Source organism: Dermacentor variabilis, chromosome 4 (genome assembly GCF_050947875.1).
Source record: "Dermacentor variabilis isolate Ectoservices chromosome 4, ASM5094787v1, whole genome shotgun sequence".
Classification (NCBI taxonomy): Eukaryota; Metazoa; Arthropoda; class Arachnida; order Ixodida; family Ixodidae; genus Dermacentor; species Dermacentor variabilis.
Genome location: NC_134571.1, coordinates 198,388,735 through 198,404,840, shown reverse-complemented (window position 1 = coordinate 198,404,840; position 16,106 = coordinate 198,388,735). Strand labels below are relative to the sequence as shown.

At 44.8% G+C, this 16,106-nt stretch overlaps 1 protein-coding gene across 2 annotated transcripts in view; it reads left to right on the top strand.

Annotated features, from left to right (window-relative positions):
- T3dh (Type III alcohol dehydrogenase) overlaps nucleotides 1-14,924 on the top strand; it is a 67,346-nt gene extending 52,422 nt beyond the window's left edge. For both annotated transcript variants that reach the window (XM_075690789.1, XM_075690788.1), the window contains exons 10-12: nucleotides 195-291; nucleotides 5,525-5,682; nucleotides 10,295-14,924. In XM_075690789.1, the coding sequence (XP_075546904.1) occupies nucleotides 195-291; nucleotides 5,525-5,682; nucleotides 10,295-10,378 (339 nt within the window). In that variant the 3' untranslated portion in view covers nucleotides 10,379-14,924. The remainder of the gene's footprint in view (nucleotides 1-194; nucleotides 292-5,524; nucleotides 5,683-10,294) is intronic.
- The last annotated feature ends 1,182 nt before the right edge of the window (nucleotides 14,925-16,106 follow it).

Sequence of the window (16,106 nt, the reverse complement as noted above, 5' to 3'; positions counted from 1 at the left end):
TGTGTCGATACTAACTGTAACTAAAATGGTAACCTTAGTGTTGTTTTGTTGAATGCCACAAGTGTGTCTCTTAGAACAAGGCTGTTTGTTTCTTTCGTCTTAATTCACACACCTGCGTAATCTACTGGGCTTGTCGGGCATTTGCTTAAGATTACCCACTGTAAGTCCCATTTCTTTGCCTCCACCCTGTGCAGCCCCACGGCCTCTCTGTGGTGATGACATCGCCAGCCGTGTTCGAGTTCACCGCCAGCATGTGTCCCGAGCGCCACATCGAGGCAGTGAAGGCCCTTGGTGAGTCTTGTACAGAAGATCCACAGCCCCCAACCAAAAGCGCTCCCAACTGCGTCCTTGAAGTTGAGATCTGCCTGGCGGCTTAGTGGCTACATCGTTCTTCTGCTAAGTGCGAGATCATTCGTTCTATTCCCAATTCATGCCAACCACCTTTTGATGGGAACAAAATGCCACAAGAACAAAAAAAAAAAGGAAAGAAAAGAAGAAAAGAAAAAAAGCACCTGTAAAAAATTTCACCGTTTTGCCATAAGGGCGAAGCAATGAATGCGACAGAAACATGTTAGAATATCACACCAAGTCTAACGCTCATAGCTGTAGTCGCAGCAAGAATTGAAGCAGACGTAAGCTGACTAAGTAAAAACAAGCTGCCGTGCTAGGGGTCCTCTGTTTGAATCCTGCCATCGGACAATTTCATTTATGTGTTTTAATTAAAGCTGACATCTTTCTTAGCTGCTTTACCACCACTTCTCCGTACTTGGTATGTTTAAAACGTCTTTCCCGGCCTAATCCGGGAGGTAGTGCACAGCCACGTCAATATAATTGCACCATTTTTAAGTTTGAGCTCTCTTATTGTTTCGCACTTTTAAAACTCTGAGAAGACTTAAGATAACAGGCATGCCATGTCGGTGTTTTGTTTCGTGACATTTGTGGGCTGTCATTCTCAAAATTCTGAGGAATAATTTTTTCACGAATGTAAGACCTGGTACGAGCAACTTTGGTGACAGAATGGCATGGCAATACAACCCACATATACCCAAATATATACAGAACCTTACAGCAACGACAGCAAAAATTTGCTTCAAGTGTCCCTATAATTGCTATTGCAATAAAGAATCATAACCTGAAGTTTTACTTGCCGAAGCCACAATCTGATTGTGAGGTACACCATAGCATGGAGATTCCAAATTTATTTTGTAGCCTGGGCTTTTCAACCTGCACCTAGATCTAAGTAAACAAGCATGCATGCATTTCTCTCCTCATCAAAATGTGGCCACAGTGGCCGGGATCGAATGCTCGAGCTGGGCAGCACATGCCTTTTTTCAGAGCTAATTCCTTTTCACTTTCATTTCTTCCACGCTCGTCTGACGAGTGGAATCACCTTCCCGAGAATGCTGCTACAATCCTAAACCATGAGCTCTTTAAGAATGCGTTAGCTAGTATTGTGGAGATAGAACTCATTTTTGTACTTGCCAGTTTTATGTTAACCATGTTAAGCTTGCTTTATTGTGTTATGTTTTATTCTTTATTGGTCATAGCTAATGTTGCTACCTGCTACTTTTATAATCATGTTAATCATGCTTTATTCATCACGTTTCACCTAATGCTTTCGTATATACTTTTTCTTGTATTTCTAGTTTCTCACTCCCTTCTGTAATATACTTTGGCCAGGAGGTATATCAAATAAAAATAAAAATGCCATTGCCACGGGGCTGCTGCAGCGGGTTGCAAAAACACTTGCGCATTTAGCTAGGATCAGGTACATGTTGAAGAACTAACCTTGAGCCATCCACTACGGTATCTCTTTCGCCTTGGAGCTTTCGTAAACCCCATGAATCAATCAATCAGCTACTAGCTCAGCAGGGGGGGGGTTGTGAGGTTTAAGTACACAGCATGAAAAGTGGTATAAGAACAGTCACTCTCACTTGCTCAGCATGCAGCCTCAACCGTCAAGCTGCTATCAGATGCTACAAAAGCATTTGCTACAAATACAGCGTGAGCTTCCACAAAAGAAGGGGGTACCTCTGAACCCACCCCCCTACCCCTGGAATTCTCGGGCACTGGCACCGAACGGCATTGGCTGATTTCAAATAAGCTTCGAATCTTGAGGGTTTGGGTGGAACTTCTTGTGCAACAACACACCCATGTTGCAAAACACGCTTTATGGTAAATGCCTTCTTGGGGTGTCTCTTTTGCTTTATTATTTAAACAAAGTTTTATTGGCCTTGATGGCAAAAGAAATGTGATGGTGGCTGCACCGCTGGCAATCAGTTATACCTTTGACGAAATTGCTCGTCTGACAAAATGTTGTAGCCGTAATAGCAAGGTGTTTGCAAAATGCCAGCATGCCGCAGCTTTAGTTTTTGCTTCCAGCCAACTGGAATGCTTCGCTATCCTATGCAGTATCCACTCATGTCCCGCTGATAGCAAAATTTATCACCAGGTCTCGAAGAAAAAATGCCAGCAGATGCGGTCGTAGTTTTAAAATGGCAGGTGATTGGAACAGGCGAGGCACTGTTTCGAAGGGGATATGATGCCGCATTTCACTCTTTAAATGATGTTTTTAACGTAAACTTGCAGTTAGGTGTGAAAAAGTCTCGGGAACAAAAATGAAGGTGCCGAAAATCCTATTTTCAGATCTAAGTAGTGTCAAATCGTTACTGCCGACACCTGCATAGTGTCGTTAATTTTTTCACACTTTGAAGGGGGAGCCCACATATACTAACAAACTACTGATACAATGATCACTTTTCGTGGAACTGTCGAGTTCACTTAGATGGGTTTGGCTGTATAATGAACCAAATCTTAGAATCTATTATTTTTTTTCACTGGCATTAATGTTATGCTTATTACGAACATAGAATATAACGAAGGCATTTTCATGTCAGACATGAATTCCTCATAACACAGTTCAACCATGTAACTGCCTTTCTTTCACTTGTGGTAATCACTACTAGCCTTCCGTTGCATTTTGCATTGATTGTGCCTTTTTGAGCACACCGACCTATGTCGTTTTGAAGCTCTGATATTACCCATTGCAGTGAGCTGTTACAAGATGGGCCTCATTTACTTTGATGTAAATTTGCTAAACACTTGTCCCCACAACATCTGGGTTTCACTGACATAACCTGTAAGTCATTATCTTCAATATATTGGCCTGTACAGAACATTTACAAAGTTATAACCAATCACATGGTGACCATACCAGAAACTTGTTGCAGGCAAAGTGCATTAGTGTTCGACGCATAATTTTCCCACAAGCACCCCCTTGAAGCAATGTGGAACACCTATCTATATTTTGTTGCTTACTATACGGACTATGTTTGGAAGCCTGCCGTCGGCATCCTTACTGCTTCGGCTCAATTCTGGCTACGGTGTCTGCATTCTGATGGTGGTGGAATTCAAAAAACCACTCGGTACCATGTTAACGGGTGCACATTAAAGAACCCCAGGTGGTCAAAGTTAAACTGGGATAACACAATGTTAGAAACAAAAACCATGTTATCATATCTTGGTTTTAGCACTAAAGACACCAGAATTTTAATTCATACTGCGTTCACCTTGCAACATCATTATACTTGCTAAGATTGCTTTAATTACACATGCTAATGTTAATGTACTAATTAGTACAATGTTGATTTGAGAGGTCATTGGTTTTCTATACATAAACTTCATTCACTGCTGTGATTCAATGGTTGTCTTTTCTTTCTCATCAGATATCCTGTTGTTAATAATTGCAGACAGCTGCCACTGAAACATACCTTAACTTTGCCTGCACAAGCATACCTTTAAGACGTACCTTGACTTTTTCTGTGCACCTGATCTTCATACTGCCCATAGCAAGAATATACAGAGGAACTGAGGGCGTCAAATTTATTGTTAGCAACAACAGAATGAAGTCAACGGATAATGAAGCCAAGGAAGACTTTTCTCCTAACTAACTTGTGTACAAATAAGAAGTAAAAATATCCTTAGAATAGATGTATGCCAATCTGACGACAGATAGTATACATCAAAGACAATGAAGCTGTACAAGGGAGTTCTCACATCCTTCGGAAGTGAAAGGGGTCAGTTTGCTGGCTTACGGTTTCGCTCAAACGCAACAGTAGTTGCTCTTGCGTTAGAGTGTGGGCCTGGTTCTCGGTGATGGCTTCTATGCAGGCCGCATTGCAGCACTACGTCAGCTTTCACCACCACAGCCATACACACTCCTAGCTGACCTGCAACAAGGGACCGGGATAATGTGATGTCGGAAACAAAAATTACGGATTGCTGGTTAAAAAAACAACAACACGCATAAGTTGTCTGTTTGAATGAGATATATGCAAGGTAACTTTTATTTTGTGATCAATGATCACAAAATAAAGCATGAAGCAAGTTCGGGATAGATGTTGTGCTGCATTTACATCTGATATAGGCTATGCCATCCCACGCTGCCTTTCGTCACCACACGAAAACCACTGCGAAACTCGCCTTAACAGCTTCGCCACAAAATGGAAATGAAGGTGGATGGAGAGAATTTGCCGTGGGTGGTAGTTGAACCCACAGCCTTCGCTTTACATGTGAGACTACATTGAGCTACAGCCGTGGTTGTCCCCCTGTCCGCTTTCTTGGGTACTTCTTTTTTTCGTTCGCTTGGGTTGCCACGAGGCATAACTTCATAATGAAAGTAAACATAAGCATGTTGGCCCGTTTCATGAAGGTATTGCAAGAGGTATTGCATATGTGTGCTACATCCATCCGTGCAAGTGTTAGCCAGTGCCAGTCACGGCCATGGTGGCAGACGCAGAGTACACTGTCAACCACGTGTGGCACATAGTGTAGGAACGTAAAAGCTGCAAACTGGCCACTAACTGCTGCCGACGTGCACCATTCTTGAGCCACTGGGTATGTTCCCATCCTTGGCCAATTTTCTAGAACAGCCGTGTGCTGCTGTGGCAGTGGAAATAGGGGCTCCTCTATGCCACACACCTCTCGTCGCTATTCTTCCCTCGGCGAGAACCAAGCATCAGCTTCGTTCTCGCGACATCGTCTCACACTGTGCGTCCACACAATTGGTGGCTTTGCATTACGGCCTGCGGCGCTTGCATCACAAAACGTCATTCTGCATAAGTCTCACAGAACTTGTTGCTGGGTGAGTCGCCACATCTTAATGACAGCCTGTAGGGTGCAGGCACATGCACATGCAATGTACAGCGAAGAAAAAATAGGAGACAAGTGAAGTGCTCCATTTTTCTGTCTCGTATTTTTCTTCGCTGTTCATTTCATGTGCTTGTGCACTGCAGGCTATCGTTATAGTATATAAACAATGCACAAGATTAAAGTGACGACATGTGTGGTGTGTATAAACATAAACTTTGCATGATGGCATGCGTTGTGTAGATCACATTTAGTTGTAAGTATAGTATTTGACGCACCCCTTCACTAAAGTTTTCTATCATATAGATACTGTGCCAACTTGTGCGTTGGATCTGCGTAACATATTTACCCCTGTGATACTTCCTGTCCACTGCAGGGGGTGATGTGACCAATCTGAAGGAAGCGGATGCCGGCCGGGCCTTGGCCGACGTGCTGCGCAAGTACATGCAGGACATGAAGGTGGACAATGGACTCGCTGCCCTGGGCTACAGCAGTGACGACATCCCCGCCCTCGTGAGAGGCACCCTGCCACAGGTCAGTGCACGCCCGCTGTTCCTTTCAGAGCAGGCACCTGCTCGAGTGTGGCTTCGTGGCCACAGCATTGATCTGCCGAGCACCAAGACCGCGCATTTCAATTCCTCATTTCAGGTAGAATGTGAGGGCACTGATGTTGCCGACATTTTGCTAAGCTCTAAGCTACCTAGGTGGGGGGGGAAGTTTCTTAAAACTTGATTTTTGGTTTTCTATTTTTTTTGGAATGCTCAGGCCTTTTTCAATTGTATTCAGCACCCCACATATTTTTCCGCGTTTTCATTTATCCAAAAGAACCAGCTTTTCGAAACCAAGTGATAAGCAGCCATGCTCCCTTTCTTTAGACCTTGCACAACCTGGCACGCTCATATTTCTTCCGCATGTAAATTTTGTTCAGAACCGAAACTGGAAATTTCTCTCAGCTTAGCAGGTTATTAAAAAGCAATCTGGCAACCTAAAGGCACATGTTGTACTTTATTGCACGCAGGTGGCTGGAGCACACCGAAAAATGTGTTCGTCGGAAATGAGATGCTCAAAACTGCCACCTTTGATGCTGCGCCCATGTTCAAATGAAGGCTGCATGGCCCAAGTTAACATCTTGAGGGCATTTAGCATGTTTCCAGGGCACAACACTGTGATGTGGTTAAGTGCAATTGAGATGACAGTTGGCAACCATATTTTGCCAAAAGAGAGGTAAAATAAATGACAAAACAAACAAAAAGAACGAAAAGCTGACTCTGGCGATGACTGTATGGCTGGTGGCTATTAGGCAAATGTGCATCTTCTTTTTTTTTTTTTTAATAATGTTGGCATGTTTTTTGTTTATGACCCTCAATATCTCAAGATGAATTTTTTTTGTTACATTTGCCCCATTACAAAAACTTGAAATCACTAAAGGCTGATTTTTAGCTATCATGAGGTAGACAGAAATGCACAGCTGCTGAACTAGAATGGTACACGTATACTCAATAATTAATTTTTCTTGGAACTGTTTCCTTTGGATTCTTCTTTAACTGTTTTCTTCGGAAAAAAGCAATAAAAACATGCTATGTTGGTAAAAAAATCATTAAACTTTCAGTCTTTGAAAAATAATCTTAGTTCTAGTTTCAATGCATGACATAATCGCAAATAAAATGAAACAGTCCTGAATGCGCCACGCGCAGTAGTTACTGAGAAAATGTGTCTTAAATAAGGCTCGAAATTCATGGGAGATATAGGGCCCACCCTGTGCCGTTAAGCGATCACAGCTGGGATGATGTAACAATTTTGTTCCATTCATTTCTGTTCTTCGCCAGTGGTCGGAGCAGGGCTCTTCCTAGGTTTTCAGCAGAATTGGCCAATTGTGAATGGTGGATGATAAGAAAGGAATAGAATTGAGCAAGAGGAATCCACTGGTGCAGAATTTCATACCAAATCAACGCAGATCTATTTGCAGTTCTAACACAAGACTCTGAAAGCCAACAAACCACCTCGCCAACAAAAGCGAATGTATGGCATGACGGTTGTTCACGGTCGACATCATTCTCTTCTCGTAGCTTCGAGCAATCTGCCACAAAACTAGCATTGGATTTACATGGCATGCTTGGAAAATGTCATGTACCAATTTACACGATTGTAAGTCGACTCGAATGTAAGTCGACCCCCCCATATCGCCTATGACAGGAAAAAAAAAAAAAGAAAGAGCATACCCGAGGGCACATTCCATAACGAAAATTTATTAGTAGCTGGCATGGTCACTGGACTACTCATGTTCACTTGTGTCATCGTGCTCACCGTTGCTGCTGTTGTCATCGCTGCTACAGTCCGACAGTGCATCGTCGTCCAGCAACATTCCACATTTGGCAAACAACCGCACCATGACATATTGTGGAACAGCAGCCCCCCCCCCCCCTCCCCGATTGCATCCAACCACACGCACCCGTCAGGGAGGCTCTTTTGACAAGTTCAGTTGGCGTAAGTTCAGGTCTTCTGCCGCCAGCCACTCATTGTACTCACGGCGGAGCAAGTCCTTCAAAAGCGAAGATTCGGGCTTGTTTCATGACCATGTCACACTTCAGTGGCAGGGACCGATCACGCATTTCAGCGACGTACTCCGCAAGCTTGGCCTACAGCTCTGGAAAGTGTCCCGACTTTGGCCCATAGGAAATCCTTCGCTTCTCGTCACAGGTGAAAATTTTGCTTCGCTGCAGTCGCCACTCTCGCACCACCCGTTCAGAAACATCGAACTTGCGGCCCGCTGCGCACTGATTCGTTTTTTCAGCGTGAAGGATGGCAGCCCTCTTGAACGCTGCTGTGAACAAGTGCCGAACGATTAGTGGGCCTGGAGCACTCGTGACAACTGAGGAAGCTTGGAAGTAGCACGTAGCCGGCAGTCAAGTCGCTTCCCCGTGCAGTGCTCTTGAGGTTTCCTCCTCTCAGAGACAGTTACGGCACTACACTTGTCTCTTCCATTTCACCTTCAAAGTCACTACACACAGTCAAGTCGAACGCGTCAAACTAAGAGCTACAGGGAAAGAGAAACACACGAGCAGTGTCTGCTCTTCCGTGAACTATCGATACCCCCCACAAGCACTGCCGTTGTGAGAGTACCACTGCGAACTGAGCAGCGGCACTTCCATCAACTATCGAAACTCCTCCAAGAGTGTTGTGTGCACTGTAAACCTCTCAAAATGTTGAAAAACCCTTCCAGAAAGCGAACAAATGCACAGGATAGCAAAAAGCTACGGGTAGGGCCATAGAGCAAACATAAAATTGTAACTACATTGTAGCTTCCCTGATATCTCGTTGGTCTCGCTTTTTTGGCGGTACCATGTTTTGGTTTCGATTGCAAGTCGACCCCCCCACTTCAGATTTTCAAGTTTAGAAAAATAGGTCGACCTACAATCGTGTAAATACGGTAATTAGTGCACTGTGACCTCCCTGCTGCAGATGCATTTACACGCGCGCCAGGTGGACGTGAGCAGAAGTTAGGAGGAGGGGTTCTCATGTCGCACAAACTTCCCATGGGCCTCCCGATTTGAGAACTTGGGACAGGCAGCAAACAAGGCCAAAACAAAAAGTGGCAAAAAAGGTACCCACTCTTTACCGTCGGTGCCCACTATTAGTCGACCCGTGCGTTGTCGATAAACACGCGGAGCGGTACCAAATCATGTGGTGGCACAGTCCCAACTGTTGTCTATTGTGCAGATTGGGCTCAACGACCTGACGACAACCCACGGAAACCGCTTGCCATAAAGATTGAAGAACCCCTTTTGTTTTCTGGGAGCAAATTGAAAAACAAAACTTGCTAAGCAGTAGAGGGTTGCAATTAGGCACAGTATGGTCCACTATTAAACTGAAAACCTCATTGGTATTCAGTACAACATAGCTTTTCTATTTCATGTTCAGAGGGGAAAAAAGCGCTGGATATTATTCAACAGACAATCTATCGGTAAAAATATTTTCCAGACCTTCATATACAAATTGAGTTGTTATGAGTGCTGGCATACTAATCTGATATTTCCTTTAATTAATAGGAGTAGACCATACAATACATCTTTGTTCCTAAGTACCTAAGTTACTGATAGCTAGTAACATTCTTGTTACATAGTGTGAGTAGCCCCCTGAGTCTGTGCAGCGCCGTGTTTTTCTGCACAAAATTTGTAAGCAAGAAGCTTTGTGTTAAATTTTCCTCTATTCAGTATTCAATTCGATATTTGGCTTTCTTTTTTCTTGGTCCACTTCTATATTTGACTCTAAATCTACTATTCAGTATTTGCACACCCGTACTGATAGGGGCAGAATGTAAAGACTCTTGTGTGCTTAGATTTATGCGCACTTTGTGATTTATGTTAACCCCAGGTGCATGAAAATTATCCTAAGCCCTCCGCCAGGGCCTCTCTAGTTCGTAGTAGTCCGGCGTTGATTAAGAACATTTAAGAACATAATTTTTAATTTGCATTTCATAAGTTACGAGTGTAACACATCTTATAGTATATAGGCATGTATGTACAGCAGAGAGTAAAGATGCAGTGCCTAGTGTGGAGCTACATGCATCATCTGTGTAGCGAAAAGTACTAGACTTGCATTTTTTGTTTGTTAACATTAAAGAAAAGACGTAAAAATGCAGTGTTCATTTCAATGACTACCAGCAGCAACAAAAACTTAGAAAATGCCTTTTCTTTGTGTTGCCCGCAATTAAAAAGTTGGAAGAAAAAAAAAACTGCTGTACCATGATGCATTGCCTAGGGGAGGATCGTTAAGCAAGTAACTGAGAAGTAAAGGGTGGAGTGTTCAGTAAGTGACTAATGAAAACCAGTTCTGGTCATTTGACCACACACTGATTTTCACCAACTCGCTGAAGTGGCCCAGTGGCTATGGCACAAAAGGTCACAGGTTGGATTCTTGGCCGAGGCAGCCGCATTTTGACGAGCGGGGAATGCAAGAGCATTTTTGTGATTTGACATTATGTGGAAGAACCCAGATCTGTCAAAATTAATCTCGAGGCCCTTGCTGCCTCTCACTGGCTCGCGTAAGGATGTTAAAGTCGGCTAGTCATGAGCTGCTATTGCCCGACTTGCACTTGCTGCATGCGTCCCGTGTGCCCTGCCGAATGGATCCCCTTCACTCTTTGCAGGAACGAGTGACTCGCCTGTCGCCACGCACCCACACCGAAGATGATCTTACGCAGCTCTTCGAGGACTCCATGACTGTGTACTGAATGCCGACACGGTTCGGAGAGCGAGGATTGGCCTAGAGGATCGACCAAGACTCTTGTAATGGAGCCGCCGTATTTCAGCAATACAGAGCTCTCTAGGTGGGACCGAACACTCGTCAACTTCATCGCCTCTTGGGCACCGGCGCTCATTGGCAGCGCATACTGGCAGAGCACACTGGAGGCCCGAGCCACCCAAGCAAAGCCTAAGCTTCTACACTTGCACAAGGCTGCCATTGAAGACCCTTTCATCAGAAACAAAGGAGCAGACAGGTTGCACTCGTTATTCAGCACCTTCAACTTCACCAGCGCATGTAGCGCTGTTCCAAATTAGACCCATCTTTCATGACGGTCGTTGAGTTATACAGTAGAACCTCGTTCACACATTTTAAAAAAAATGCGAGAAAACATGTACTAACCAGGAAAATGTACGATCTGAAGTAACTAAAAAAATTTGACAGACTCACTTATTGTTGACATCTACGTAACGCAAAACATCACGCGGATCGTTGCGGCACGAGACGCCGCCGCATGTCGAACTGGTAATGCTCTGGTGGCCCAAGGCGTGTTTTGTTGTTTTCCTATTGCATGGTGCTTTAAGAGGGCGAACGGAAACCGAAATGAAATAGAGCTGGTGGGCAACGCCGGATGCTGCCGAAGCAAAATGTGATGCCAACATAGTGCCACCTGTAGCAGGAAAGGGCGGCAAGTTTGGATTGTCGCCTGCTAAAAGAGTGCAGTATGCTGCCAATAGCACTGTGCACCACGCACTGTAATACGGATAGGTGAAGATGCTTATCGCAATAGGTTTGGCAGCAATAGCTGTGAATGCGGCATGCGACGGTCCGGGCAGAAATTTACTGGTACTGGAATAAGCAACTGCGTGCACCGTCATACTCACGTGGAACGGGTGGCTACATGGTGTTCTCAGTCGTGCCTTTTCTTGTTCACATGAGATCTAGCAGGCGGAAAACGTATACGATCACAGTCTGAAGCAGGGAACGGTGGCGCGTTTCAATTATTACTTGTTAAAATCATGCGCTACGCTACTCCCGGCACCACACACTGGAAAACAGATAGGAGAAGATGCTTATCGCAGTAGGATTGGCGCGATAGCTGTGAAAGCTGTGTGCGACGACCCCAGAGATTTGCTGGTACCGAGATGACAAACTTAGTGCATGTCGGTGTTCTCACGTGAGACAAGCGGGTGAGTATTGCGATGAAGCCGCCTCAGCAGCCAGCTGTATACTGTTCGCAATCACACATTTTCTTATTCACGTGGGATCTAGCGGCCAGGAAACATGTCATACTATCGCACTTAGGCGACATACTGAACGTTAGTGGCAAAAAAGCATGTTTTCCAGGAACATATGAACTGGTAAAAAATGAGCCTATCTCTATTGGGTCATTTTTGGTGTTCTTGTTTCCGAACTTAGACGCCACGAAAACGTACATAACAGGAACGTATCAATGAGGTTCCACTGTACATGAAACCAGACAACATGGACAAATGTTCGCCTCGTCCATGGTTATGTCTGGGGTTACATGCCTTCGAGATGCCTTACAGTGACTGTGCTCATGGCAAACTTTAAGTGTACCTGGTGTCGTAGCATACTTGGAGCGTGTGTGCAAAATGCATATACCAGCCAACCTCTGAACCTTCAAGTTTATAAAAAGCCTCCTCACACAATGCTGAGAGGGGGGACTAGCATGGATTTTGCTTTTGTCCAGAGCACGCATCTTTTGTTGAACAAATATGTTCCTTATCACAATTATGTACTGTTACACACAGCACATGAACAGCACCAAACCCAGATCAGCGGAGACTGGCAAGCAATACATTGGTTTTAGATCACCCTAACATTTTCAGGGAATTTGTCATTGTCGATTTTGCCTGTTATAGGAATGTGTCTGGACAAACTTGCTTGAAGCAACTACTACCCCCTCTGCTGTCCTTTTGCCAGCAGATCTCTGACCAACAAGCAAAATTTTTTTGCATACACAATTTTTTTTTGCGAGACCTGACACAACATTCTTCAGATCGTAGAACTAGCCCAAGGTCAGACTTATGAAAACGTTCAGACGAGTTGGTATGTATCGAAATAGTCCTCAGAGCTTGTGCCAAGGACTGCATTCTGGAACGGTCATCTCGGGGGCATCTGTCTTTCAGCACGGTTTAGTAGATCGACTTCACAACAAATTTCACTAGACCACCATTGCAGCAGAGAGTGCCAGTAGTGGTAGTTCTTAGTGCACTGAAGGGCAAGCCCGGTTGATTATCCATAGTTTTTACTTTATGTGACAAAATGGTTTCGTCCTTAAAAAGCAACTTTACCCCAGGGCTAACTCTGATTTTCCTATTCAAACACATGCAAAACAAAGAACTGAATGCTCTTGTTGAATGACTGCTGAACCAATACAAGTGAGATTTGTCACATTTAGGAGAGCTTAACTTTGCCATCTATAGGAAGCAAAATTATGATTTATGGCATCTTAGTGACTATGTACAAATACAGTATAATCTCAGTGATACAATCATGCCAGTATGAATTCCAGGTTGATATGAGTTTTGCAAAGTTGCCGGCCTAAGTTCATTAGCTTACAACATGCTAAATTTCTAATGTTGTGGACCGCTCTTCACGCTGCACCGGATCATATGAACAGTCGCGCTGCCATGTGACCCTCTACGGAGATGGTGAGAAGGCACCGGTAACAGCTGATACTGGCCATTGTCAAGCCGGCAGAGTGGCCTTGGAGGCAGATACATTGGTCGCATTTCTGTTGCCAGGGCAATCTACGTCACTCTGCCATGACTCCACCTCACCCCCCCTAGAAGAAAAATACATTCTGCTTTGTGCAGTATCATGCAACTTGTCAGCCATTTTCAAACACCTTGTAACTTTATCAGGAGCCAGCAGTCACATGCAACCCAATCATGCCAGGTCAGAAATATCGGCTTGGGTACCCAGTAACAAATTGAAGATTTACTACCTTTGTACCAGTCAGATTGCACACTACGAAGCAGGTTTACTGCCACAAGGAAAAGATTCTCTTGCGCAAGTCATGTCCTTATCACCATCAGGAAGTAGCTAGGATTCAGCTATCAGCAGTAGCTAGGATGCAGAAGAAAACTTGAGATAACCAGGCGAATGTTGAAATGTCAGTCTTGAAACACATCGAAGTGTGCAGCTCGCTGCTGCCAAAATTTATATGAAACAAGCACGCCAGTGATTCAAATTCACATCAGCCAAGAGGAGCACTCCCTGTGCACCATGCGACTGCAGTAACAAATTGCGACGCCAGTATTCCCTTTTCGTACTTGCTTTTGTTGCTTCTATTTCTGCATGAAGAAATACAGCACTGCAGCTACCTAAATCTCCATTGTTTTATGTTTGCAGCAATACCAATATGGCGGTGCTGCGTCAATGGAAAGCCGTGCACGCAATCAGCAGTGTGATAACATCCCCCAAAGCCTGACTTCGGAACAACGCAGTAAAAAAGCACAATTTTCTCAAATCTGCTGCATATTTTTTCAAAATACATTACCATGAGATAAGGGATTGCTTAAGAAGAACATTTTTTTAGCAAGTCGGTCATTTCATTGCTACACAATTTCAAAATTTTTTTACTTTATTGGGTGATATGAATTTTTCCGCTGTCCCGAGAGATTCGTATCACTGAGTTGTCAAAAAAGGGGCAGGCTTTACAAAATATGATCCATGAAGTAATTGCCACCTAGCACTCCACCAAAAATGTGTATTGCACTTCTGTAAGCTTCTTGTTAGAGAATCTGAAGCATTTTATCTGAATCTGAAACAAGTATTTTACGTAAGGTTACAGTTTACAAGAAATTGTTACAGGGTTTTCAAGGGCTGTGCAAAGGTCGCACTTGCAAATTAGTGCTTTACTTCAGAGCAGCATTGAACACAGCAGTTCTGTCCGCTTTAAATTTCTCAGTAGACAAAATTTACAGAATTCAGATGTCGTTTCTTACTTCAGAGTTAGATTTTCATGCTTGACAGTTCTTTTTTCTTCCTAATTTCACAGCAAAAATGGCTGGCCTCAATATTAACCATGGCATGCATCACTGCCTGCGAAAAAAAAAGAAGGCAAGCAATAAAAGTACATAGAGTACAGAGGTGCAGTTGTCTATCACGTACCACTGTCATGCACTAGATGATTAGTCTAATGTATAAATGACCAGCTGTGGGACCACATGCACTTGATACGTGGATCAATTGGCAGCCACCTAGTAGTGTACACTGCTCTCGGTGCAAGTGTACCCTTTTGTTTGAAAACTGTGCAACTGTGACAAAACATAAGGACCAAAAGGCTGGCGAGATTTTTCAGACTTATATGTGTGATGGGGATGTTGCTCCCCAAACAAAGGATTATTAATTAGATAGTGAGGCTGCTTATCTGTCTTTGTAAAACAAGTGTTGTGCTAGCCTTGCCATGTGCCCTTTCCGATTTACCTATCTGTTCTCCCCCATTCGCCCCTCACTTTATATTTCTGTGCTGTGCGAGCAATAAAGTTGGATGGTTGTTAGTAGTGTTCTGTCTTGACACCTCCTTTCCTTTCTTATGAATTGTGCACCAAATAAGCTTTTTTTATTACGAAAGCAATACTGCTTGAGGTTTCCGCTCTTGGCAGTCGGCCCGGAGAATCCACCATTGACCTTTAGCGGGACCTATGTGTGACGTCATAGCAGCTGTGGAAAAGCGGTGCCCCAACTCTGCTCGTCGCGGTCGTCCGCTAGGAGAGGCCGTACCCCCTCCGCGCGCTAGGAAAAAAGTGTGTAGGAAGTGACGTAGCCCGTTCTCCTCTTTTTTGTTGATTTTTTATTTCTTTGCCGTAGCAGCCACGCCTTTCGGGCTACATGGGCGGCTTTGTTTTGGTTCTGTGCGCTCACACGTGTTGCTCCGTAGGTTTCGTACTGTGGCAAAGCCGCCGTGCGGGCAGGTTTGCGTTGGTCTTTGTGTTTTGTTGTGCTGCGTTATCTGGACCGTGCTCTCCCGGATGTTGCTGTGGCCAGGTGGGACAGGCGGAACTAAAATTCGTAAAATGAACGCGCATGCAACGCTGTACACTATGTACCGCGCCACGAGAATGGCTACGGACGAAGGAATATCCGCGGGAAATTTTGCCCTTTATCGCGGAATCATGCTAACATGCTAACCATTGCTTAGTATTGCTGCGGAGCGCGCGGGTCCGAGCAGCACGGTTGCGCTCAGCGCGGTGTGGTTTCGCGAGAAATGTAAACAAGAGAGGAGAGCTGGCCCGATAGGTGGAGCAACGCCCTGAGCAACGCCAACTTCCGGCTTCACTTTAGCTCCTTAGTTTCCTTCCTCCGTGGTCCCAGCGAATCCTCCATGCTGCAGCTGCGCGCCGCTGCCCCGAGGGGCGCTCGCTGTACGTGACGTCATGCCAGCTGTGGAAACGCGGCCCCCCAACTCGGCTCGTCGCGATCGTCCCAGCGAATCCTCACCAAGGCTGACGACTGGGCGTGTTGGTATAGCATATTAGAGGTTGGATTGCGCAACGTTTTGACGAGACACACAGGAGAGAGACACGCCACAGAGCGCTCTGTGGTGTGTGTCTCTTCTGTGCGTCTCGTGAAAATGTTGCGCAATCCAACCTCTAATAAGCGAATCCTCCACGCGCCGCTACCGTGAGGGACGCGCTCGCTCTACGTGACGTCATGCCAGCTGTGGAAAAGCGGCCCCCCAACTC